Here is a 26011-nt window from a genome sequence, read left to right as displayed (position 1 = left end):
ATTTTACTTGTTTTTGCTAAGCAATTTTAAGTGTGTCCAAGTAAAAGAAAATCTGTACCAATTACGGGTTGTTCCATTGAGGATAATGGGAGCCACATATCTCACTGTCTGAGAAGGGAGTTACAACTACAGACAGGGAGAACACCGGAAGGCGTCCGTGGTGTCAAAGTGTGGTGTGAATTCATGGTTTTCAGTACACGGATGTAGAAATAATTTCAGATGCTGTGTGTGTATACACGTCCACAATGATAGTAATGGATTATAACCCATTGAATAGAAGATGAAACTACAAGCCCATACTGACGGACATAAATTAACAAATAACAGGAAAAGAGTAACTCCATACTGGAAAACCCTGGCAAACAGTGCCTTAAACAAGTGGTCAGTTAGTGGGGCACATGGCTGGCTCACTCAGTAGAGCGTGTGCCTCTTGATCTCAGGGTTGCAGGTTCGAGCCCTACAATGGATGTAGACATTACTTAAAAATAAAATTTTTAAAAGACAATTTTAAAAAGACAAAAGAAAAACAAGTGGTCAGTTAGCATCATCACTGACGGGGCACATGGACACTGTGTGCCACCTGATGAGACAGGGTGAGGACACAGCAGTGCTTCAGTGTTCCTGCTAGTGGTGCATCAACTAAACCTAATCAAAGGGAAACATTACCCAAAATAATAACCAGTCTGTAATCTTCAAAAATGTCAAAGTCAAGAAAGCCAGCAAGAAGCTGGGGTAGTCTTCCAGAATAAAGGACACTACAGAGGTACGACAATGAAAGGCAACATGTAATTCTGAACTATCTCCTTTTGCTATTAAGGACATGACTGGGCCACTGGGCAAAACCTGAATGGTGGCCAAGGATTAGACGGCAATAAGTATTAACGGCAGTTTCCTGATTTGATATTTGTTTCCTGGTTACATGGAAAAATGTCCTTGTTTACAGGAAATACACACTAAATCCAGGGGTAATTTTTACGAATGATAGGCCCATCAAGTCAGCAACTTATTCTCAAGTGGTTTAGGTTCAGGACTTACAATGTTTCTGGGAATATTTCCAAATAAAAATGTCTTTAGAAGTGTGATTTTCATTTTTATCTGTATAGGACTTAAAAAAGGGCCACCATAATAATGAAGACAGTGACATGAAGACAGATGTCATGACACCAAAAGTCTCACAAAATTATTTCTTGAAACAGAGTAAAGATTAATGTTATTTCAAATAACACGATTTTAAGTGTATATTTTAAAACATTTACTATTGTGAGTTAAAAAAAATCAGTGAATGTATTCTTCTAGGCTGAATTAAAATAGAATATTTAAGATTTTAAAAAGTTTGGCTGGGGAAAAATAATAGTTTTGCAAAACACGTGTGATCCACAATTAAGATGATATTCAGCAGCAAGAAGTCTCCCAATATTCTCACAACCAATTCTCACAAGCAATGACATGTATGCCTTACTTTAAGGAAGCATCAGACAGAAGTAGGCGAATCTGAAAGAATTTACCAAGTGTAATAAATTAGAGAATAAAATAACACCAGAAGAATTTATGGCTTACAAAAAGTTTCACAAGTAGAACTTTTTCCTTCTGCCAACCTCTCAGAGTTCTATTAGCTCCCTCCTGATCTCTGAAAGATGTGCCCAGAATCTGGTTTACATTTAACTTTTCAGGGACGCATGACCTAAAGAGAAAGACGTATCCGCTCCGCTGCTGCCCGGTGCTCCTTCCTGGAGCAGTCCTTGCGTAAGTGATCAGAATTGGGTCCAAGTGGCACAGAACCAAGCACCAGGTATCCCGCCAATACCGTTTCCTGTCCAACAAGTTCTCATCTTTCTCCGGTAATGAAGAGGTGGACGTTCTTGTGGGACTGCAGCATCTGCGCAGCCCGCTCCACGCCAACCACAGCAGCCAACCTCTGGGCGTCGTACTTGGAGTAGAGGACAGTGCAAGTCCAGGTGGCTTCCTCTCCTCTGCTGGTGGCTCTCAGCATGTTACAGACTTCACTGTAGAAGTGGGGATATGTTGGCAGTTCATAGAAAATCAGGTTCCTGATCCCTTTTATGGTATACCTATTAGGAGGGGAAAGAGAGGCTATATCTCCTTGAGAACATTTACGGAGAAGCTACCTAAGAGTTCGACAGGGGCGTAGCTCCCTCTTGCTGCCCCATGCTCAAGGAGGAAGATAATGGCTCACCATCCGACAGACCAAAGGTTATTTTGAGTTGGAAGGGCTTATTTTGTGACAGCGTATTTGAATTCCTAATGTTTGGCTTAAGATAGTGATAAAACAAATTTGCATTTCTTGAGCCTACTCTGGGTAGACCAAGGTAGGATGGGGAAGAACAGTAGACTAGGATTAAAGATCTGTCACAGAAAATTTAAAAAGTAAACACAACTTAACGTTACCCTTATTATGATGAGGCAAAACAGAATGTCCTGTAATGGCAATGAGGTCAGACCCAGGACGTAAAATGAACTGCATAAACTGTAAAGGAGTTCCCATCAGTCTTCTCTTGTCACTCTGCAGACATGCTAACTCCATGGCAGATGTTCCACGTTCACCCATTTACAAAATCCTGACTGAGGACCCATCAGGCGTTAGTTTCACCAGTTCGTGCACTTCTCTCCCTGCTACAGCGCTGTATGCAGTGCTGGGGGCGAGGGGGGGGGGAGGTGCAGACCTCAGGGACTCACTGTATGGTTCGGGTCCGGGTCAATTATTTCCTCTGGGGCCCCATAACAAAAGATTTTATAGTTGACAAGGTTCTGATTTTTCCTGTTAAAGCCCTGTCATACGCTGCTGATGTAAGACTCACTTGGGAATTCTATTTTATTCACAGAGGATCCGCTTTCCTTGTCTTCTTATCCCACAGATCATCCTGATCTCTCTGGAGACCCTCATCTTCCAAACTGTAACTGCAACCCACTACTTGGTTCACTTTTCAACATTACCATAAGGAAGGAATTCCAATGGCTAATGAACTTGAGTACACTGTTCTACCTCACTAGTTATCGAAACAAACAAAAGCAAACACCGAGTTCCACTTGTGCTTTGTACGTAGAAAACTCAAGAGAGCACTGCTTCCACACTAACCAGAAAAAGCCACATAACCTATGTTCCTTTTCCTGAGCCTAGACAGCACATGTCACAAGGCAGCCAAGTGAACTGATTCAATGGTATGCTGGTGTATGTTTAAGAACTGGTTCTCAGTGGGGAAGAGAGGGTGCGGATTTGAAGCAATTGCCAAATTCTGTGGTGTAAATACTCCCACCGTAGCCAATTTCAAGCTACCAACGTTATGTTGCTAAACTTGGGAGTCGGGAAGAGATGGGCAAGCAGATCTCACGAGCCAGCCCACCACTGACTGAATTCCAGAGTGACAAACCTCTCTGAAGAGAGGGTTTCTGGCAGAGCACAGGAGGAAGAGGGCAGCTGCCAAGAAAATGGGTAGCAAGAAAAGAGCTGTACAAATTCTTAAAGGGCAAGTGTAGGCCTGTGCGACAGTTTAGAACCCCTGAGATTGGTGGACACTCCTTTAACTCGCGTTCACTCATGAGCTCTCTTCTATAGGCCTCCGATGGGGGTCCTGGAGAAAGGTGGGAGGCGAGGCAGGAGACCTGAGAGAGACTCCTCAGTGCAGACATGAAACCTCACTCACTTCCCAGACCCACATGTATATGAAGTAAAATCTGAAACTGCTGAGAGAGGGGCAAAGGTCAAGAGCTGGGGCTGGGGCCTTAAAGGCCCACCCATGCTTCCTCACCACAAGACTTACACCCAGTAAAAAGCAGCAGCAGACTGTCCCTGGGGAAAGAACACAAAATCCATTCAGCCCAAGATCCTACACTGACATAAGCACAGGTCTGCCACCACCGTGGGAGAAGCAGGAAGTTCTTTCCTACCAAGATCCCTCACAGATTCAAGGTAGGGTTTGGCTGCCACGGAGCGGGCTGCAGGAATGCTGACCGGGCCCCAGCTCCGCAGCCTAGGACGAACAGGCCCGCCTCAAACCAAGCCACACGGAGAGAACCCCAATCCCACCTCAAGCCTCGCAGGGAGTAACAAGCAAGAGCAGCCTGCTGCTGCAAAAGGGGCTCGAGTGGGGAGAGACCCCTCCTCTGTCACGGGGGCACAGGGCTTGGTGGAAGCCGAGAGAAGATGGACACTGAGAAAAGACCTGCCGGTACCCCAGGCCCTACACTAAGCACTGACTGCTAGAGGAATTTGAAGTCTGTGGTGCATGGAAGGTTAGCTACAGTAATAACCAAATCCTGACTCGATTCACAACTCCCACACGAGTGGCCTGAAGAGTAAGAGGTATGCCTGATTGTAAGTACTACCCATCTCAGCCCCTACATTCAATTGACAATTACAAACACACACACACACACACACGCACGCAAGACTCTTTAAAAGACATTAAAACACTGAGGTATCACTCTGGCTATCAAGTCACTGGAAACAAGTAGGGTTTTGCAGAAATAGGCTAATGGAGTATAAATTATTGTGCGTGTATTTTGGGGAGGGAGAGAAGATATGGGGAAAACAGAGGAGCGAGGAAGGGGCAATGCATAATAAATTTTTCATTGTATACAGTTTTTGAGCTAACAAGTTTTCCTGTCTAAATTTATTCTAATAAAATAACTAGACAACTATGCCATCAATTATGCACATAGATGTCCTTGGCATTGTTGTATATAATAGAACAATTTTTTTTAGAATCTATATACCCATGAAAAGGAAACTGAGCTACTTATATATCCATACAACATACTATATACCATTTAAAAGGATGCAATACACACCTCATAGATTACTTATAAATAGAAAAGGTACTTTTACAATGAAGAGATCTAGCAGATACACTTTGACCAAGTGATTACATTCAACATCACCAAAAATGATATAAACCGACATTATGTGCCTCTTGACAAGACAGAGTGGGAAGTATACAATATCTTCTATGTGGAGTTCTCACCAAAAGATGTTTAATCTAGTCAGTGATTCTGAACTTCACTGCACTATGAATCACCTGTCTGGTTGTGTGCTTGAAATATCTGTGCTTCGTTCCCGTCCCCAGACACAGGGATTTAATTGGCACTGGGGTGTATGCCTTGGGTATTTGGATCTTTAAAAGCTCCCCAAGGGGATTTTAATGTACAGCAAAATCTGGGAACCAGTGATCTGAATAATAAAACAAAACAATCTGAATAATAAAACAAAACAATTACACAATCTAGGCTTTGGGACATTCTGTAGGAAACTGGATTGGCTCTTCAAGAAATGTCAAGGGGAAAAAAGCAACAGAATTATTTTAGATCAAGGTATCTTAACCTCCACACTACTGACCTATTGAGCCAGATAATTCTTTGTTGTGGGGCTATCCTCTGTACTCTAGGGCATCCAGAAACATCCTGGCCGCAATCCACTAGAAGCACTAGACCACTAGAATAACCCTCCAGTTTTGACCACCAAAAATGTCTTCTGGAACAAAACTGCCCCCAGCTGAGAACTACTAAGACAGACTAAAAAAACATTAACCAAATGTAATGTATGATCCTTAACCGAATCCTGGATTATGGGGTGTAACAGCTACAATGGTCATCAGGACAACAAGGAAAATTTGAATACAGACTATGTATCAGATGATATTACTATAATAATATCAAGTGGTTTGATAGTGGTATTACCATTAGATAAAATAACATGCTGAAAGATTTAGGGGTTCAATGTCATGAAGCCCCTGAACTTGTTTACAAATGGTTCAGAAAGAAAAATTAAGATGTGAATGGACAGAGAGAAGGAAAGACAGAGAACAGGGGTGCATACAAATGTGGCAAAATGCTAACAGCTGGTGAAATCCCAGCAAAAGGAGCTATCAACGTTCACTATTATAGTCTTACAATTTCCTGTGAAATGAAATCTTTCCAAATAAAAAGCTGGGGGAAGGGAGGACATGATAGAGCTATGTATGTCAACTTAAAAATGCACCCATGATACGCAAATACATATGCCAAAATGTTAACATACTAAAATTCTTTTTCAATGAACACATAAAATGCATAAAAGAAAAAAATCCCAACGAGTACAATGTAATCCCAATTTAGTTAAAAAAAAAAAAAATGTGTGTGGGGGGGTACACACGTTTGTACATGTGCACGTATTTTTCACATTAAAAAAACACACTAAAATGGGTATTAATATCAGGGCAGTGAGATTCCATTTTCTTTTTTTTAACGTACATTTTCCAAGTTCTCTACAACAATTGTCCAACACTCTTAGAATCAGCGTACTTATAAAACAAAACAACAAAACAAATTCTAGTAAGTGCTGTATTTAAAAACCAAGAAAATTTTTCTCAGTTTCAATCTCCCACAACAGACTAGGTATCTCCTGGAAACAGTGAACGTGGTGGAAACAGTCTTCCTCCCCTGGTACAGGTTTTGGGTCTTCAGTGACCCCTAGAAATAGGACTCAATGGCTGGATGGGAACTTAAACTAAGGACAAAGGACATTCAGATGTCGACCTCACCTACCAAATGTGAAAGATAAACGAGGCACTCACAGCTGATTTGAAAGGCTGGCTTCTCCACATTGTCTATAAAGCTAGTCTGCTATTTCCAGAACTGGGGATTCTCACGTAGGGGCTGGGAGTAGTCAGAAATATCCCAGTATGCCTGGGTGACTCAGTCGGTTAAGCATCTGACTTCGGCTCAGGTCATGGCCTCATGGTTTGTGAGTCTGACCCTGTATCAGGCTCTGTGCTGACAGCTTGGAGCCTGAAGCCTGCTTTGGATTCTGTGTCTGTCTGTCTGTCTCTCTCTCTCTCTCTCTGCCCCTCCCCTCCCTCTCTGCCTCTCTCCTGCTGGCGCTCTCTTTCTCTCTCGAAAATAAACATTAAGAAAAAAAAAAGAAGATAAAAGAAATACCCCAGCAGCCTTTCCCAACCCCATAAATCCCACCTCCAGAGTTTCTGACTTGTGCCCTGGTTAAGAATTCTCCCTGCTGTAGCAACCCAGTGATAAAGCTCACAGAAAGGACTGTGAAGCATCCCATCCTTCGGTGGGCCATCATGACCAAAGGCCTGTCCAATCCTAAAATTCAACTCGTTTCATCCCCCAATCCCACAAAAAAATGAATCATCTTCTGGATGAAAATGTTTTGCTAGCTCACAAAAAAGCAGTGGTATTTCTAACATGCCTACTTCTAGAGAGAATATAAATACAGAATTTCAGAGCTGGATATTAAAGTTTAACATATGTTTCCCAAGGTCAAATCGAATCACAAAGGCATTGCAGATAAAAGCACCTATCATCACTTTGATGACCTTTCAAGCAAAAAAATCTAGAGCTGGAAACTTTGAGATAATTAGCAGTCGCAGAACACTGAAGCACATTGTTTCTATTCATCTTCAATCCAGGACAGGATATACTCACGAACCTGGTCCAGGGTATAAGGCAAGTGGTACATGCTTGATTTGTCTTTATAATGATTTGGGGGCTAAATAGTTTGGTAAATACAGTGGTGTAAGCCAGTGGATTGTGCTGCCTACTTAAGACATCGTGCCCTCTCCTTGAAAAGCTGCTATATGAGAACACTCTTTTCCTCCCGGCTTAATTCATACTTGCTATAGACCATCACGCTGGGAAATTTTCCAATCCATACACTTCACTTGAAAGGCTTGCTTTCATGTGTCAAGCTGACAGAGAACTAAGGGCTCTTAAGACCTGCCGAATGCAAACTCCCCCAAAATATCACTTTCCAACATGAATGAAAACAACAACTCACCAGAACAAAGCAAATAACGATGCCAAAATTCATCAGCACTCTTTGGCCAAACAGCCCTGTGTAGGTGGCCCAGAATGGAGCCCAGAGAACACAAATGTAGCCGTTTCTCCTCTCTCCACTCACAGATCACCTAGTCAGCAGAATAGCCAAAGAGGTCATGTCATGTCAGCTCAGCCCTGGAGGGATGCTAGATTCCTCCCTCCCCATCTTAGTAACAAGAACATGTCTGGGGAGCACATCCTAACATGAGGATAAACTAAAAGGCAAAGCAATGCCAATGTGCATCATCAAATATGTTCCAAAGCCTAGAAGATTCCTGGCTTACGTATTTGGAGTTCTCTGAGAAAAAGTGCCCCTCAGTAGTACATGTGACTGAGAATTAATAAAACGGTAAAGGCAAAATGTAAATTCACTGAACATTATTGTGAATCAGGAAAGAAGGGATAATAGGATGCAATTTTCCATCTCTCTGTAGATAAGGGTTTAAAAAGGGCTTTTCACTTGGCAGCAGAGACAGACTTGGCAAAACAATAAAACACCTGACTTCTCAGGACACGAAAGGTTGCAAATAGTAACAGAAAGCCCAATATTACTAACACTCTAATAAGAATTTTTTAAAAAAGGCCAATCCAGGGGCGCCTGGGTGGCTCAGTCAGTTAAGCGTCCAACTTCGGCTCAGGTCATGATCTCATGGTTCGTGAGTTCGAGCCCCACATCAGGCTCTGTGCTGACAGCTCAGAGCTTGGAGCCTGCTTCGGATTCTGTGTCCCCCTCTCTCTGCCCCTCGCCCCCCACCTCTCAAAAGTAAATAAACATTTAAAAAAAAAATTTTTTTTAAAGGCCAGTCCAACTTGTTTTGTCAAAATCACATAGTGGGGAAGCAAAGCAAATTCTGAAATCATTAAATATTCAGTTGTAAGCCCCTCATCTTTTGCCTCCTACAAACAAGGGGCCCCTCAATCCTGGTCTCCTTGGTCAGGAAGTGTGTGTGCACCTCTTCAAGACACACTGGAACTTTCTGAACACTGACTTTGTGCTCAGCCTCCACCTCCACCTCCACAGACCACACAGTCCCTGGTATTTTGGCTTTGCTTCCATGACAGGGCCCTCTCCTTCCTACAGTCACTTCAGTTGTGCTATCTAGAGTTGTTCAACTCAGTCATGTCTTTCTTGAGGTGTACAATCACAGCTACAGGAAGCATCCCCAAGTGTGGACCCGCTCCAGACCCACACAGATTATACTGTAGTCACTCATTTGTCTCTACATTCTCCAACAATGCCCATTTGGGGAGGAAGCCAACCAACCAACCAAGAAGAGCCTGTCCAGTTCCAAAACTCTCTGGCTCCTCTACAAAAGGTAGACACAAGAGGACCTCACAACACTGCAAAGCTTACCATGCACTCAGAAGTAGGCCATGATCCGCACTGCATTTTCCCCTCCCGAGAGGACACTCAAAACCTGGCACTACTTTACCTTTTGTAGAAATGGAAGCGTTCTGTGAGGAGCAGAAACTGCTTCTCTCCTTGAAGGAAGAAGTGTCTGGCCCTGGAGACACCAGACTTCGGGGTGTACTCGCAGATGTGGGTGAAGTTCAGTTCTTCCTTCTTGAAGTAATTTCGGAGGCGCACAAAGTCAAAGTAGGAGGGGACATAGATGAGCGTGTGAGACATGACTGCATCACGATACTGAGGCAAAATCTTGTTCACCAAAAAGTTAAACCTGATTTGGAAAAGCAAAGGGCAAAGTCAATGACCTAGAGATTAGCCCTCAGTGTCCTCACTAACTGGGTTACCCTGAGCAAGTCACAATCTCCTTCTACCTCCCCCAAAAGGCCAGTATGGTCTACCTCATCACAAAGAGATTATATAAGGATAAAAAAATAAGTGCTAACACTATTCATTGTAACAAATAGATGCGATGCCAGTATATCTCAGAGAATTATTCTGGAAGTACATACACAAACCATTCACTCACGCATTCATTCATTCTGTTGTCAATCAACAAATCCTCACTGAACAACTCCCATGGTCCCCTCCCTGACCAACACCATGAGGAGACAGGAAAAATGCAGAGAGAATTAAAAACACTGGAACCTTGATGTCTGCAGGAAGCAAAAGATGAAGGGCTTAGAGTTGAATATTTCAAGGTTTCAAAAATAAAAAAATAAAAAAGTAAAGGTTTCAGTGTTCACTTCTAGGCATTAATTCTTGCTCTGAAGGGCTTAAAATTAAGTTGTTGACATAGAACACTCTGCAGCATTAACCAGTGTAATGTAATTAAGAAATGCCCCAATCTTGCGGAAAGGCCCCCGATCTGCAGTACTAATGCTATCACTAACCAGCTGGGGAACTAGGACAAGGCACCATTCCTCTCTGGGCTTCAGTCTCCTCCTCTGTCAATGATGATCAGGTTCAATTATCTCATCTCATAGGCCAAAGTCAAATCCCTCTCTCTGACCCCCAAGTGTCCAATGGGACCAGGAAGGGATAGGTACCTGTCATCAATCACTGAAGCTAGGTTTTCAGCTTCCATCCTCTGGAAGACATGTGGAAGCTGCACCAGGACATGGCTGATGGAGCCTGTCATTGGAACGTTCCTCACAGCCACCTGTCAGGAGTCAATTAAGAGTGTCAGGAGGCCAGCCATCCCCACTGCTGACCAAATGCCATCTTCTCCTTATGCCTCATGACCCAAACGGTACACAGTGCTTCATGAAGACCCAGAGAAACAAGGAGAGAGCCCACCTGGCCTTGCAGATTGACACAGTACTTGTTGAACACGGAGTTGATCTGGGCATCCTGCAGGGCCCCGAAAAGCAGTGTCTGGCGATAATACTTGGACCAATTATTGAGGCTCCACATCCTCACTCGAGAGAAGTCCACCCCATGTGAATCCAATGGCAGTAGGTTCATGTGGTTCATCAAATGCTTTGAACAAAAATAACTACCATTAATTTTTATTCTGGATGTACCTGTTGGGCACTGCTAAGCATTTTATAAATCTATCATCTTATTAACCCCATGGGCTATGTACAATCAACCTCCAAATCACACCAGAAAATCGAGGCCCAGATGGGTGTGAATTGCCCAGTTAGGTGAACACTGCCAAAACGAAGGTAAGCTAAAACTGGCCATCTCTTGGATCTTTCAGAAAGGATCAAAATGGTACTTGCGGGAATATTCCTTTAAAAGGAACTTCAGAAATGTTGCCTGGTCACTCTACGGGTTCTTCAGTCCCAGACTTGGATAAGAAGAGAAATGACATGGAAAACAGAGCTGTTGTTCTTCAGTGACTTAGTTCTCAAACATTAGGAGATCCCCAGAGACACAACACCTGCCTTTCCCTCAAATTAAGAAATAAGACTCAGCTATCAACATGCCTTTTCTATCTTCATTATATTTTCACCTGGAAATCTGTATTAACAGATAACAAGTACTATAAATGTATTCCCTCCTTTATGACTAAATGCTCCCCTTTATCTGCCCCAACCTTCCTGCAAGCCCTGGGACTACAGAAGCAAGTTCTCATGTGCCTGTAAAAACCAAACCTATGGCTCTGTGATAAGGATTATTCCAAAGCAAAAATGGTCAACACTGCAGAGTATGTGGGGAAGGAGGAAAAATTACAGCATGTTACAGTAGGAAGATAAAGACCTCCTGCATTTCTCTGTAAAACAAGATCACACATTAAGAAATCCTGAGCTACATTTCCCATTTCCTCTGAAGGCCAAACAAGAGAGAATGAGCATAAGTGGTAGGAAGAATTAGTCAGGTAAAGACCTTCCAGGTTAAAAGGAACCAACCTACCAACCAGCCACTCAAGTAGTCTATTCACAGAAGTGACCTTTGAAGGGAAGAAATCGTTGCTGGAGATATGACAATACTGACAAGAATTTTTATTTCTCTGCATGATTATTGACCAATCTGTGGGTAGAAAACGGGACAAAAGGCTTTTTCAAACTGGAAAATGTGAAACACTTCCATTTCCAAACTGAGTTCTCACCTGGACTTAAATAGCCCTTTAAGAGTTAAACCACTGGTGCGCCTGGGTGGGTCAGTGGATCGAGTGTCTGACCTCAGCTCAGGTCATGATCTCATGGTGCACGGGCTTGAGCCCCATGTTGAGCTTTGCGCTGACAGCACAGAGCCTGTTTCACATTCTTTGTCTCCCTCTCCCTCTCCCTCCCCCACTCATGCACATGCTCTCTCTCAAAAATAAGTATTAAAAAAGAAAAAAAAAAGGCTTAAACCACTCTCCCTAAATGTGAACTTTGTCACTCTAAATGTAAATGACCACCATTACCAGGACATGCTCCCAGTTCTGCATCAGGTAAATGTCAGCTTGATCAATGATGAGAAGCTCAATAGAAGACAAAAAGTCAAAATCTCTCTTCTTCTCTCCTTCTCCACCAATGATGGTCCTCAAGCCCAGCGGGGAGGCAATGAGGATGTCGGAGGAGTAAAAGGGGGCATACAGTCGGATGCTCCTCTGAAGGATTGCCACTCCTACAGGAAACAGCCAAGTGCACATTAGTTCATTAGTTCCCACCAAGCCATTGGCTTTCACCCTCTGATATATGTTGTACCTTCACATCTTTCCCTTAGCACATAACCATGTTCAAGTTGTTTCACTTACTAAAATAATAATAATCTTCCCTCTCTTGAGTCTATGGTTCCATCTAGCTCCCCTTCTCTTCTTTTCCTTTAGGGCCAACTTCCCCAGAGGATGGTTTCCACTTAGAAACCTCCCACTCATTCCTCAATGCATCACAATCTGGCTCAATTCTCAGCACTCCACTGAAATGACTCTTGCTAAGGTCACCAATTCAATGACACTTTAGTGTTTCTTATCACAAATGCATAAAGCAGCATATTGAACCAATCTTCCTTGAAATGTTCTTTTCGTCACTTTAATACTTCCATTTCTATACCTGACCTGGCCCATATCAATCTTTCCAGATCCAAACAGCTCTTCCACAAATCCCTGATTTGGCTGTAAGTTCTACTTTCACTCTACCTAAGTTTATGGGTAATAAATGGGTATTCACCATTTACCAATAAATTGGTATTCACCAACCACGACTGTAACATCATGACTGTAACAATGATCTGTATTTCCAGCCCGCATCTCTTTCCTGAGCTCAAAACTGACATCATCAGCAGCTTGCAGGACACTTGCACATGTTTAAAACTAAACATCAACTCTTGGGGTGCCTGGGTGGCTCAGCTGGTTGGGTGGCCAACTTTGGCTCAGGTCATGATCTCATGGTTTGTGGGTTTGAGCCCTGCATCAGGCTCTGGGCCGACAGCTCAGAGCCTGGACCCTTCTTTGGATTCTGTGTCTCCCTCTCTCTCTGTCCCTCCCCTGCTCATGCTGTCTCTCAAAAACAAACATTAAAAAAAATGTAAAACTACACATCAACTCTTGTCCCGTTTCACCTGACACTCCAGTCCTGCTAAAGCCTATATAAATCTTAGGTCATGCCTGGCTTATTCACCCTGATGCCTCTGCACATGCAGTTTCCTGTCTGAAATCTTTTCCTGCATGCTGACCATCCCTCTTTGTAACTTTCTATAAATGGCACCTCCACCAGGAGGCCTTCCCTATCTTGTCCTCGTTTGGAGTACAGAAATTGCTTTAAACACTCCCAGAACATCCACTGCATCCTCTGATCAGTACTTATCATGATCATTCTGTATTGTTTTCCCACGAGGCTGGATTTCCTTAGCAACAGGAACCATAACTTTTATTTCTGTATCTCTAGCTTCCTAACAGTACCCGGCACCCAATAGATGCTTTATAAATGTCTGTTGAATGAGATTATGTGACTAATGAACATTTTCCCAAGAACATTACTCTATCAATACACAACCAACCAAGCATATGGGAGTTGAATGAGACAAGCAAACATGAAACAAGTTGGGTGGCAGTTGGTAAGTCCTGAGTGGAGACAATTCAGGGGTAAGCACTCTACATGGCCAGTAGGAGGAAAGTCCACCATTATGCGTAGACACTCAGTTTATTTAGCCTCCCCCGAGGGACCCACTCAGCCTGTGTCACTTCCAACTCCCCTGTAGCATCAACTACTAGCTATGGGTGTGCTGAGACATTTGTCATAAATGTGCACGTGTCTTTATATAAGAGCTTCAGAGATGCTCCACCCTTAGCCCAGCATCCACCCCATTAGCCAAGCAAAACTCTCTCCTCTGGCAGACAAGATGTTTCAAATGCACCCCAGCCCTGTTAGGAGGACATCTCAACCCCCTGAGAGAATGCCTAATTCCAGGCTTCTAGTCTTCGGCCATGAGAACCTCACACTGTAGGTCCCTTGGGGTCTGAGTTCTGACAAGGAGGAATTACCGATCCGAAAGTGGTCATCGATGTTGCCGACAAACACAGCTTCATAATCCTCAGGCCTCTTCAGGTTGGGTGGTCTCTCCTCAGGATCTGAGCCATACTCTCCCTTAAACCTCTTTTTATTGCTCACAATTATTTTCTTCTTGCTGTCGCCCTCGAGGAGGCTGATGAAGAGCTGGACCACCCGTAGAGCAGCTTCCCGGAAGGGCACCACTATCAGCACCTGTGGAGGAAGCCGCAGCAGCCTTGGTGGGACCAGGGGAAGGATGGGCAGCTGCAAGTCAGCCTGCTGAGGACACGGAGCTCAAGAACCCTCCGCAGAGCGGCAGCCCCTGGAAGGGCTCATATCTAGATCACCCCTTTTGCACAGGACCTGGCTCAGTACTAGAAGCTGAGCACCTCTCATATCCGTAGTACTGTGTCCTGTGGACTTTAAGCTCATGGCCCCACAGGAGGCAATTCTCAACCAGAATGTCGAAATACCTTTCAGGATTAAGTCAATGCCTTTAACAGCTGCCCACTAGCAAAAACCCAATAGAAACATACAAGTGGCAACGAATGGTACTCATTTCTGTCTCCCACAGAACTTAGTATTGGTATTTTTGTCCATAAGCCTCAAAGGGTAAATATATAATGAATAAATAAATGAATTAGCTGTAATAAGTAGAGAACAAATAAAGCTGGTAAGGAAAAGGATTAATGAATCACTACTTTTCTAGAATGTTCTTTAGTACATTTTTCAGAAACGATGATAAAGCATTTCTGAAATAAGATCACATCTCAATGGAAAATTAAGTTTTCTAAACATTTCCAAAAATGCTTAAGGTTACAACTGTTGAGAATGAAAACAGAATATGCTTGATAAATAAATTTCTAACTAGCCTTCTGTAAATATTAACAATGTAAACAGCCCATCAGATCACACAATCCATCATATTCTAAATGTGCTTCACGGTTAATCTGCTTCATTTTTCTCTACAACCCTAAATGGAAACAGATAAATCTATAATCCTTATGTCCAAGACTCAGATAGTTTCCCAGAAAGGGAACCAGCACAGCTGGAGAGGTGTCATGATTCAGCCTGGTACAGTGCAGCAGTGAGGGCCCAAGATTGAAGAGGGCCAAGTTACTGGCCTAGTACCCACGCTATGTAAGCGTCCAGGCTTCAATTTCCCCAGCTTTCAAGTAAGGGGTTGGACCAACAAATGTCTAAGATCCGCATCAGTATTAAACCCTAGAATCCTACTAAACTCAGTAAAACAATCTAAAAAATCTTTTTAGATTCTTCAATATGGAGGGATATAGGCTAAGGGGGTATAGGAAATGGATGACACAAGATGTAGCCACTTAACATGAATAACATGAGCACAACTCAAACACATTTCTTACCAAAGCCCCCAAATCAACTGGAACTTACGCTTATGAACCCACATAAATGTAATAGTTTTAGGCAGTAATAACTATATAATGGAAAAATAGGAATTTGTTTTCCAAGGTTTACATATGTATGTGGCTCAGTGAAGAGAATCCTTGGTTCTAATCCCATCTCTGCTACTTTAGCATCCCTGGTTCTCTTTAGCAAGGTCCTCTATGAATCTGGGTCTCTGTTCATAGCTTTAACATCCAGGGATTGGATAAAAGGCTTACTAAGGTTCCATCCAGCTCTGACAATCACCAAGAGGAGATTTACAATGAAGTGCCATTTACACATGTTCAGGGTTACCTTTAAGGGAAACTATCACGGAAGTACTTGTGACTTACAAGTTTCCAGTTAAATCCACAAATATGCAGCTAGACACAGTCCACTGAGCTGTCTACTGTACTGCTCTGACACTACCTGGCCCAACTAACATGCTCACTCTTGGACTCATTCATTATTCCAGAATTCATATCATTAAAATAGTCGAGTACCTGCTAAGTGCGAGGCAGTGCGCATATGGCAGTGCCTATATGGCAGTGCCTTGCAGCCTCCTTCTTGAGGACAAAGTCCTCCTGCCGTCACTCACCTTGGGCCTTGTTAGCCCTTGGTCTCTGAAGTCATCATCGTCACCCACCCCAAGTTTCTGGCTGCGGCGTCTGCTATTGTTACCAAGCACCTGGGCGTTGGCTTTGAGGACATGATTTATTACATGCAAGCAGTACACATGGCGGATCTCCTCCCCATTCTTCAGGGCGGTCCTTTCTGGGTAGAAAAGGTCCCGGTAAGAATTCATAATTAGGAACAGCTCTTTCTGGAGGGGTGTGAAGGGGCTACTTGATTTAGGGGAACCAGAGAGGAACTGGCTGTTGGTCTTGGTCCAGGTGGATTCCAGAGGCTTCTGGAGATGAAGTGACTTTAAGTCAATGTCCTTTGATGGTTTAAATGTTTCCAACTTCTGAAACTTCGATGAAAAGACAAGCTGGCCCAATATGGGCCACTAGGAAAGAGACAGATCAAGAGCTAAGTTAGAAATGTAAAAAATAAAAAATAAAGTTAAATCAAAAAAAAAAAAAAAAAAAGAAATGCATTATACTATGTTACATTCACACAATTCCTAATCTACCAAGATCTCTCTGATTTACAAGATCATTTTGTTTAATCCCAAGCAACAACCCTGCAAGGTAGATGCTATAATGCTCTTCTTACAGTTTAGGAAAGCTGAGGTTCAGAGAGGTTATATGATTCAGACAAACTTCCCCGGAGAGAACAGAGCTAAGAGCCAGAGCCCAAGGTTTCTGACTTCCAACCTGACCTCTTCACTGTGTCAGTGTGTCCCAAACTATTCCGTGGAATATGTTATAGGAAATCAAAATTCATTGCAGAAGAGAAAGGGCTCCAAGGTCAAATAACTTTGGTAAACATCACAAAAGCTAATCCTCCTCTGGGAGAGTCACAATGTGTATTAAATACAAAAGGTTCTGGTGAGTCCTGTGACAAGAACTCTGTTCTATTTTATTTAACCTAAAGTTCTCCAAATTTACTTGGACATGGAATAATTTTTTTTTGGGGGGGGGAGGATACAGCTATTAAAATCCTAAAGTATATTTTTGTGAGACACCAGTTTGGAAATTTTTGCACTGTAACAAAACTGATGACCTGGGGTGGGGGGACAAAAAGAATGATCTCAGCAATAAAAAGAATCATTAATATGCACCAACGATTGGGATGAATCTCAAGGGAATTATGCAAAGTAAAAAAAGCCAATCTGTAGGATTCTTTTTTTTTTAACGTTCATTTATTTTGAGAGAGAGAGAGAGCGTGCGTGCAATCTACTTCTCTACTTCTCTTGCGTGCATGCAAGGGAGGGGCAGAGAGAGAAGAGAGAGAATACCAAGCAGATTCCATGCTGCCAGCACAGAGCCCCACACAGGGTTCGATCTCACAAACCATGAGATCCTGACCTAAGCTGAAATCAAGAGTCAGACGCTTAACTGACTGAGCCACCCAGGCATCCCAGGGTTCTTTTACATAACACTTTTGAAATGACAAAACTGTAAAATGGAGAACAGATAGTGATTACCAAGGATTAGGAATCAGAGGCAGGGAGGGAGGTGTGGTTTTAAAAGGGCAAGTGAGAACAAGAGAGATCTTTAAAGTGCTGGAAATGTTCTGCATCTTGACTTTGGTGGTGGACAGAGGACACTTAACACAGTGCAGAACTTAACACACACACAAAAGAGTAGGAGCAAAACCGGGGAAAGTTGAATAAGACAGAAGAGCATGTCAATGTCAATTTCCTGGCCCTGATACTATACCACAGTTTTGCAAGATGTTACCAATGGGGGAAAGTGGGCAAAGGGCATAAGGGGTATCTTTATTTCTTACAATTAAATCTATAATTATTATCTCAGTAAAAATTTCAATTAAACAAGGATGACTAATTCTTATCAACAGCATGAGCTGGTGAAAAACAAAAAACACAAAAGTAAAAAATTGCTCCACATTTGCATTACTTAGTTGTGAAGCTATCTCCGATTATTTCAAACAAACAGCAGCAGTAGCTACTGTTTTACTCAACACTTTCTATGTATCAGTCAGTAAACTAAATTTCTTCATTTTGAGATAAGCACTGTCGCCCCCCTCTAACAGATGAGAAGAGTGGAGATCAAAAAGGTAGATTAACTTGCCTTACGTCATGCAACAATGCCTCTCAGATGCTCATCTAAACCCTGGTGTACCTGTCTCGAAAGCCACTCTTCTCTGGCTCCCACACTCCAGCTTCCCCAGGCCTTTCTAGCTACACCTGTGCTCCCCTAGGCTCTTCCAGCCTTCCTAGGTTATGCTCCCCTGTCCCACCTACCACCAGCATGTATCATATGTTCGAGGAGACCGCCAAAACCCAAGACCATTGCTTTACTTGGAGCTTTACTTCGTTTGTGACCACTAACCAAGCAACACTTACTTTCAGCTGGTGAGTAGTTTTGGAATTTGTGGCAACAGCTTGAATTTCTTTTTCTTTCAGTTCTTTGTTCACATGCTGTAGAAATGGATCTAATTCAGAAATCCAGAATGTCAGAACACTTGGAGAAAACAGGTGTTTTCTTGGTCTTCCCTCTAAACAACACACTTCTTTCCATGGTGTTAACTCATCCTTTCTCCCATCTGATCTCCCCACCCTCTCTCCCAGCTCAAAAGTTTCCAATGGGTTCCTTTTCCTAACACACTTCCCTAATCACTTTACTTCCCAGCTCAAAACCCTTGAAGAAGCTTCTCAGTCTGAAATCTGGGGCGCTGCAGGATGTACAACTCCAATCTACTTCTCCAATACAATCTTTGAATTACATGGCCCTCAAACTCTTCTGCCACTGTGGGATTCCTTCCTTCGATGAAAAATTCTATTCTGTCCTTCACCTCATTTTTGTATGTCCAAATATTATCAGTTTAATGTTATCTCCTGACTCACAATAAATATTTCCCTGGAGCCTACCGTGCCAGGCACAGTGCTGGTTCCACTAACAGGCCATCCTCAGTGCCCTACAGACAGTACCCCCACCCCGTCCCTACCCACCCACTGCAACACATATATGTGCAGACTTGTCTCATACACTAGACTGTAAGATCCCTGACAGCAGTTCCATGTCTGACTTATCTTACATTGCAGGACATGCAGAAATGCTCAATACTCAACTGAGTACTGAGTATCACTGAACAAATGATCCAAATGGTAGCATCTGTACTCGGGGTTATCTCCAGTCCTCTGAGCTGCCCACCCAACCTTGTCTTCCAGTCCCACTCATTAAGCAGAGAAAAGTTGGGGTGCCTAGGTGGCTCAGTCAGTTGTGTCTGACTTGATTTCGGCTCAGGTCATGATCTCAGTTTGTGAGATCTAGTGCAGGGCCTGCTAGGGATTCTTCCCTCCCCCACTATCACGCACACATGTGCTCTCTCCCAAAATAAATAAATAAACTTCAAAAAAAATTTTTTTAAAGAAGCAGAGAAAAGGTAAATGACCTATGCAAGGATCCAAACGGTAAAACTTCAAATGCAATGCACTTTCTACTAAACACCTAAGACAGAACAATAGGACATAAGAATTCTAGGTGCTTATATACCTGTATAGGCAAAACAACCAGAGAAATTTTAGGATAATCAAGCTTCCTAATGTCACCTCCAATGTTTTTAAAGTGTTGATGGTTCAGAATGGGGTTTGTGCCCAAATTCTACCTGCTAACTTCTCTTTCTCCAGCACAACACCCAACGGAACCAAATAAACCAAATATGGATCAAAATTTCAGCTTTAGTAATTGTAGAGCTAGGTTGAAGAAAGGCAACGGGGCCAAAAAGGCCATCAGAGCAAAGAACAAGACCAACCTGACTTGCCTGCCAGGCACAGGCTGAGAAAGTGGAGCTGAGAGAGAGAGCAGAGACCGACCTACCCCCACCATAGCCAGGCCTTGTCCAAGTCACTGCCACTGAGACAGAGGCATGACCAAGAGGCTGAGAGAGACTGGAGAGACAGGATGGAGCTTTCTGGCCTCTAAGGGGCTCCCTGGTAATGAGGACCAATCAGATTAGCCAGTCCTGAGTCTACAAATCTGGAAAACTCCTGCTCCAGTAACAAAGAGCAAGTGAAGGGCTGAGAGAAAAGTGCAAAATACTTTTCTCCTTTTTCTTCCTTCCCTGCTTGGGGAGAAAATCAGAGGTCTTCCCCTGACTCCCAACTGTGGAGATCCGGGATCCGGGGAACCGGCCTTCCCTACTATCACTCTTAGGCGGTTTGTCCTACTAAATCGCCTCCTGATTCCCAACACTGCCTAACCACTGAAAACCACAAAATACCTTTGGGAAATATTTCTTTCCAGCTCTAGATGGAGCTGCTAACCCGTTTTTATTGCTGCTCATGCCAGTAACCAGAGATTTAACAGGGTATATTAGCCCACAAGCCTCCATGCTAAGCACCTGGTGAAACTGAACAACACACACTGTGCTCTGACCTTGTGATGCATTCAGAGAACACGTGCCTCCACTCTCCTCTTCAAGAAAATTGGTTTCCAGGCTGAAGAGTGACTCGTGTTTTGCATCTGTAAACTCCTCGGAGGATTCTTGTGATGTGCCAAGTGGCCCATCCCCACCTTTTCCCTGAGGGTCAGGAGGACCTGTCATTTTGAGAAACATTCTATAAAATTATTTATGCATAAATATAATTATACTTCTGTGGACCAGTAAAACTTAATTCTTTAGCCTAAATCAACACTGATGTTCATTACTATTATTTATTTTTAAGCAAATTCAGGTGGAAGACTTAGGTTTCAAAATTAAGCCTGACTGTTGACCCCGTTCCAGTTAGGAATTTATTGTAAGATGATAACTGGACAAAGTACACTAAGATGGACATGCAAGGATGTTTAATGCAGCACTGATTATAACCAGAAATAACTGGAAAAATTGATTTCATCCTTTTCTATCGATGGAGTAATAATTAAGTTACCACATAGCATTTACAACGAAATCCTGTGTAATTAAGAAGCTAATATGAATCCACAATTACTCACAGAGAAAAGGACTGTGGTATACTATTGAAGGAAAAAAGTAAATTACAGAAGTGTATGAGACCATTACACACACACACACACACACACACACACACATACTTCTACTAACACTTGTATCCATAAAAAAGTAATCTGGAGGGTTACATAAAATGCTAAAGGTGTTTATCCCAAGGTAGTAGAGATACAGGTTAACTATACTACCCTCTTAAGTTTTTACAGTAAGTATATATTACTTTTATAACTAAAAAAAACAACCTCACAAACTTTTCATTTTCAAAAATCCAAAACAGGAAATAAAAAAACAAAACAAAAAGCCCCCTAAGTCTGAGGCAATAAACTTTCATCCCAGTGAAACTGAATTAAAATACTAAGGATGACGAATGACATCTTAGAGAGAAAAATACAGCTGTAAGGAAAATAGGCCTTCAGATAGTGAGGTATAAAAAGTTACTCAGATACACTGACAATGGGATATTACTCCAGCAATACAAAGTCATGAATTGCTAACACATAAATGACATGGATGAACCACAAAAACATGAGGAGCCAAAGCAGCCAGACACAGGAAGGTATACACTGTATGCTTCCACTTATATGAACTTCTAGAACAGGCAAAACTAATCTGTAGGGAAAGAATGCGGGTCGGTGGTTGCCTGATGCCAGCAGGGGGAAATGGACTCTAAAGAGACAAGACACCTTTTGGAAGTGTTGGAAATGTTCTGAATCTTGATTTTGGCGATGATAGCACGGATGTACACGCTTGTCAAACGCCTCAAGTTGTATACTTAGAACGGGTACGCTTTATTGTACGTAAATCACAGCTCCATAAAGTTGGTTTCAAAGTTAGAGGAAAAAAGTCACCTGGAAGTCCGAGTGAGAGAATTCCTTTAAACTTCCAATCTCAGCTCTTCTCTGCAGCCTGCCCCCATTTACTCCAGCATGCAACCACTTGACCTTTCTCCCACGCCTTACAGCTAGTTGTCACATACAAATCTGCTGCTTCAAAATGTTTGTATTTTCACGTCTGTCTTCCATTAAATTTGGTTTCTCTAAGGGACAATGATCTCTTTAACTGAAACTGTCACAAAAACAGAATTATGCCCCCTTTCCTCTGAATCAAGAAAACTTTAACTAGGATTGATGAAGACCTGGAAATTATAAGCAAAAATATTACTTCTGCATTTTTCTGGCCAGAGGGTCCTGTGTTTTCATCAGACTCTCAAAGATATCACTGAACCAACCAAGGTTAAGAGTCTCTGCTTTGGATCCACGTGCTTTCCCCCAACTCACTCAGTACAGGGAGGGCACTGTGCTCAGGGGGCAATCTGTCCCGACACAGAAGATGTCTGAAGACACTTACTCTCCTGCACTTCGGCAGACTCGGGCGCTGTCTCTTCCTCCACGGTGACATCACTTTCACCATCATCATCGTCCATTTCTGCCTCATCTACAGCACTGTCTTCTTCCACTTCTTCCTCCTCCTCCTCTTCCTCTGAAACATTCTTTAATGTGGCGAGTAGTCTGTGGTACCCAGAAACTTGCTCTGGTTCGCTCTCCGCTTCACTTTCAGAACCTGAAGTATCTGAACTCTCTGACTAAAAGGAAAATGGGAATTTTTGAAACAGAAACAAACCATTCGTTTCTACCCTATGATTATTATCATCAGACCAAAAGTATAACAGGTTCAGACTTTCATAAATAAAAATTAGTTTTTCTGTAAATATGCAATCCTATCTATTCAACCATGCCCAGCAACAAAGTTATTTTTTTTTAGAAAAAAATTTTTTTACATTCATTTATTTTCGAGAGACAGAATGAGACAAAGTGAGAGTGGGGGAGAGGCAGAGAGAAAGGGAGACACAGGATTGGAAGCAGGCTCCAGGCTCTGAGCTGTCAGCACAGAGCCCGACGCGGGGCTTGAACCCCCAAGCCGTGAGGTCATGACCTTAGCCAAAGTCAGATGCTCAACCAGTTGAGCCACCCAGGGGCCCCAACAAAGTTATTTTAAAAAGGTAGTCTGGCTATGATTCTAGGAACTTTCACCTTGTTTGAACTGATAATGTTCCACATGGGAAGAAAGCTGACTAAAAACAGAGCTTTGGGTTATGAGAACTAATTTTTTTATAATTATTTTTAATGTTTATTTATTTTTGAGAGCGAGAGTGAGAGCGAGAGAGCGAGAGAGAGAGAGAGAGAGTATGTGAGCACGGAAGGAGCAGAGAGAGAGAGGGAAACACAGAATTCAAGGCAGGCTCCAGGCTCTGGGCACAGTACAGAGCCCGACGCAGAACTCGAACTCATGAACTGCAAGATCATGACCTAAGCCGAAGTCAGATACTTAAATGACGGAGCCGCCCACAGGTCCCAGAAGTTAAACTAATCTATGTGTTAGATATTTAGCACCTTGAAAGGAACAACAAGAAAATTACAATACAACAAAAGAATTTAGTGGGTTTTTTTTTTTTGTTTTTTTAGTTTGTTGTAATGAGTTAGGACCCCTGTTCAGTTTGCATTGTTTGTGGCTCCTTTTATGTTAAGTAAACAAGATACTCCTTAGGATTCACCAAGAGAGCCCTCTAATAAGCCTCCTTACCAGGTTCGAACAGGCTAATCTCTCAGGAGAGTTTCAAACTCTGGTTACTGTATTAGTTGTCACAATGACATTTTAACAGACATCTGCATTCAAAAGTACACATCACTAAAATAATAGCTTACGTCTAAAATCGAAAGGAGTGGAAGTGTAGCCAGACTTCATCGTTATTATATACAATCTTAAAACAACCCAGAACCAACTAGTGTAAAAAAAAGTATAAAGCATTACCGGTTGATAAATCTGTGGTTTTGCTTCCTTTCCTGAAACCCTGAGAAGAAACAAGTTATGTTAAACTCTACTAGCATGTAGCAACTAGTAAAAAGTCTAATGATACAACTTTATTTTTTATTTGAGAGAGACAGAGCGAACGCATGCACAAGCTCCAGCAGGGGAGAGGGGCAGAGAGAGGGAGTGTTAAGCAGGCCCCATGCTCAGCATACAGCCCGGTGCCAGGCTCAATCCCACGACCTGAACGGAAATCAAGAGTTGAACGCTCAACGAACAGGCGCCCATAATGACACAACTTTAAGTGAAAAAAGCAGACTATACCATTATAAATACATAACTATAGTCACGTAAAAAATATGTATGTTCTTGGACAGGGATTGTAAGAATACAGCAAACTGATAATTGACAAAAGGTTAACAACGTCACAATGACAAACACAGTACCTGGCTCTCATCGGAAAGAAGTATCAATTTAGCAAATAAAATACCTTTTCTAGCACATTGCTTCATTACAATGTCCTCAACTGCTGATGAAGCAGCCCTAAGTGGTGTGGCGGGTGAGGACTAAGATCATAACTTAGAGTCCGGAGACTCAAAGGAAACCACAACTACCGATACACTGGTTTCCTCATTGTAAGTGGATAAATCAGTAATGTCGAAAGGCCCAGACAATTCTTTGAAACCACAAAACACCAAAATCAATGTTAGAAAACCTCTGACAGTACGAAAAGCAGCCCCCCACCCCATAGGGGGCATGCGGTCTAGCATAAAGCTAAGGGCTCAACAAAAGGCAGGAAGACCCACGAAGAACCCCATCCCAGGCGGGATGCCACCGAAATCCTCCCAGGCCGCGGGGGAAGCGCGGGAAGGGGTGGGGAGCGGGGGGCGCCGCTCTGTCCCGATCCCCAGGGAGACCAGCGGACCCAACCCGGGAAAAGCCACGGACACGGCTGGCCCCGGCAGTGCCCCTGCATACCTGTCATAGAAGGGATGCTCCTCGCCGAAATCCCGCAGATGCTTCTTCTGCTTTTTAGTCAGGGTGTTGAGCAGCTGGCTCTGGCTCCGGCTCCCGCGTTTGCCCATAGCAAAAACGTCAAGGTCGCCCACCTTCAAGAGCCGCGTTTCCCACCTGTTAGCTGTCTCAACTCACTCACGCGAGGTCGCCCACGGCGCTTTACGGCGGAACCAGGTTGCCATAAAGCAGAGCTGTTTTACGTCGCCTTGTACGACAGGCGTTAGAACTTCCTGGTCTCGATTCCGCCCTCTAGCGAGACCCTTTGGAAGCACATGCCCGCGTGCCTATTTGTTGGTCTGAGTTCTAGAACGTTGGCCGGCCAGCTTGGGACCGCGGGGGGTGAGTAGACGGGTGGGCGTGCTTTGTGCTTGCGTTTTGGTTGTGGGAATCCTCCCGCGTAAACGTACAGGAGCGGAGGTGGTCGAATGCCCTGACTTTATGTTATGCTATGATAAAAAGACCAACCAATATTTAATAAGGGTGCCGGCACATCTCACTTCATTGTCACAGCAGTACACACACAAAGGGGTCCTGTTAATAAGCCCGATATTGTAGATGAGGAAATGGATGCTTAGTAAACGTTGCACACTAAAAAAACAGCAATAATCGTAATAAAGAAAACGTTACACACTGGCAAAAGAGGATGGGGAACTAACTTTGACGCCACCACAGGCGTTTACCCACTAGGATCGGCCACCTGCGTATGCTGTATCAAGAATGGGGACCTAAGGCTGGGATACCAGCGCCCACTCGACTCCCTTGTTTTCTGAAAGTACTGGAAGAGTCCCTAGAAATAAATGTATTCCTTCATTTATCATGTTACAAGAGCAGAAACATATCAGGGGAAGTAAAGTGACTTTCCTAAAATCACCCAGAGTCCATGTTGGAGAATGCCATAAAACTGGAGCGTCTCAAAACTGAACTTGGAGGGGCGCCTGGGTGGCGCAGTCGGTTAAGCGTCCGACTTCAGCCGGGTCACGATCTCGCGGTCCGTGAGTTCGAGCCCCGCGTCAGGCTCTGGGCTGATGGCTCGGAGCCTGGAGCCTGTTTCCGATTC

At 43.2% G+C, this 26011-nt stretch overlaps 1 protein-coding gene across 2 annotated transcripts; it reads right to left on the bottom strand.

The window, feature by feature from the left end:
• Positions 1–764: 764 nt before the first annotated feature.
• UTP25 (UTP25 small subunit processome component) lies at positions 765–25123 on the bottom strand. Of its 2 annotated transcripts, XM_019429451.2 has the most exons (12): positions 24916–25123; positions 23941–23980; positions 22480–22714; positions 20562–20723; positions 18530–18618; positions 16154–16564; positions 14151–14370; positions 12093–12295; positions 10535–10717; positions 10285–10397; positions 9264–9509; positions 765–2069 (listed from the first exon to the last, which is right to left on the bottom strand). In XM_019429451.2, exons 1-12 carry the CDS (start codon positions 25020–25022, stop codon positions 1826–1828), a joined length of 2253 nt encoding a protein of 750 aa, XP_019284996.2. In that variant the 5' UTR covers positions 25023–25123; the 3' UTR covers positions 765–1825. The 2 variants fall into 2 exon arrangements, with proteins under 2 accessions (XP_019284996.2, XP_019285006.1); XM_019429461.2 differs by lacking the exon at positions 23941–23980 and having other exon boundaries at positions 24916–25029.
• Between the last annotated feature and the right edge of the window lie 888 nt (positions 25124–26011).

This window comes from Panthera pardus, unplaced genomic scaffold, assembly GCF_024362965.1.
Source record: "Panthera pardus isolate Hobbes unplaced genomic scaffold, ASM2436296v1 HiC_scaffold_21, whole genome shotgun sequence".
In the NCBI taxonomy this organism is placed as follows: Eukaryota; Metazoa; Chordata; class Mammalia; order Carnivora; family Felidae; genus Panthera; species Panthera pardus.
This window is presented reverse-complemented; position numbering and strand designations above follow the sequence as displayed.

What these genes read in the sequence shown, in the direction of transcription:
- UTP25 (XM_019429451.2), bottom strand. Translation starts at nt 25,022, where the DNA reads ATGGGCAAACGCGGGAGCCGGAGCCAGAGCCAGCTGCTCAACACCCTG. An exon ending in TTCTCTGAATGCATCACAAG is followed by an intron (nt 18,619 to 20,561) that starts GTCAGAGCACAG and finishes TTTCTGAATTAG; the next exon opens with ATCCATTTCTACAGCATGTG. An exon ending in AGAACTGGGAGCATGTCCTG is followed by an intron (nt 10,718 to 12,092) that starts GTAATGGTGGTC and finishes TTTTGTTCAAAG; the next exon opens with CATTTGATGAACCACATGAA.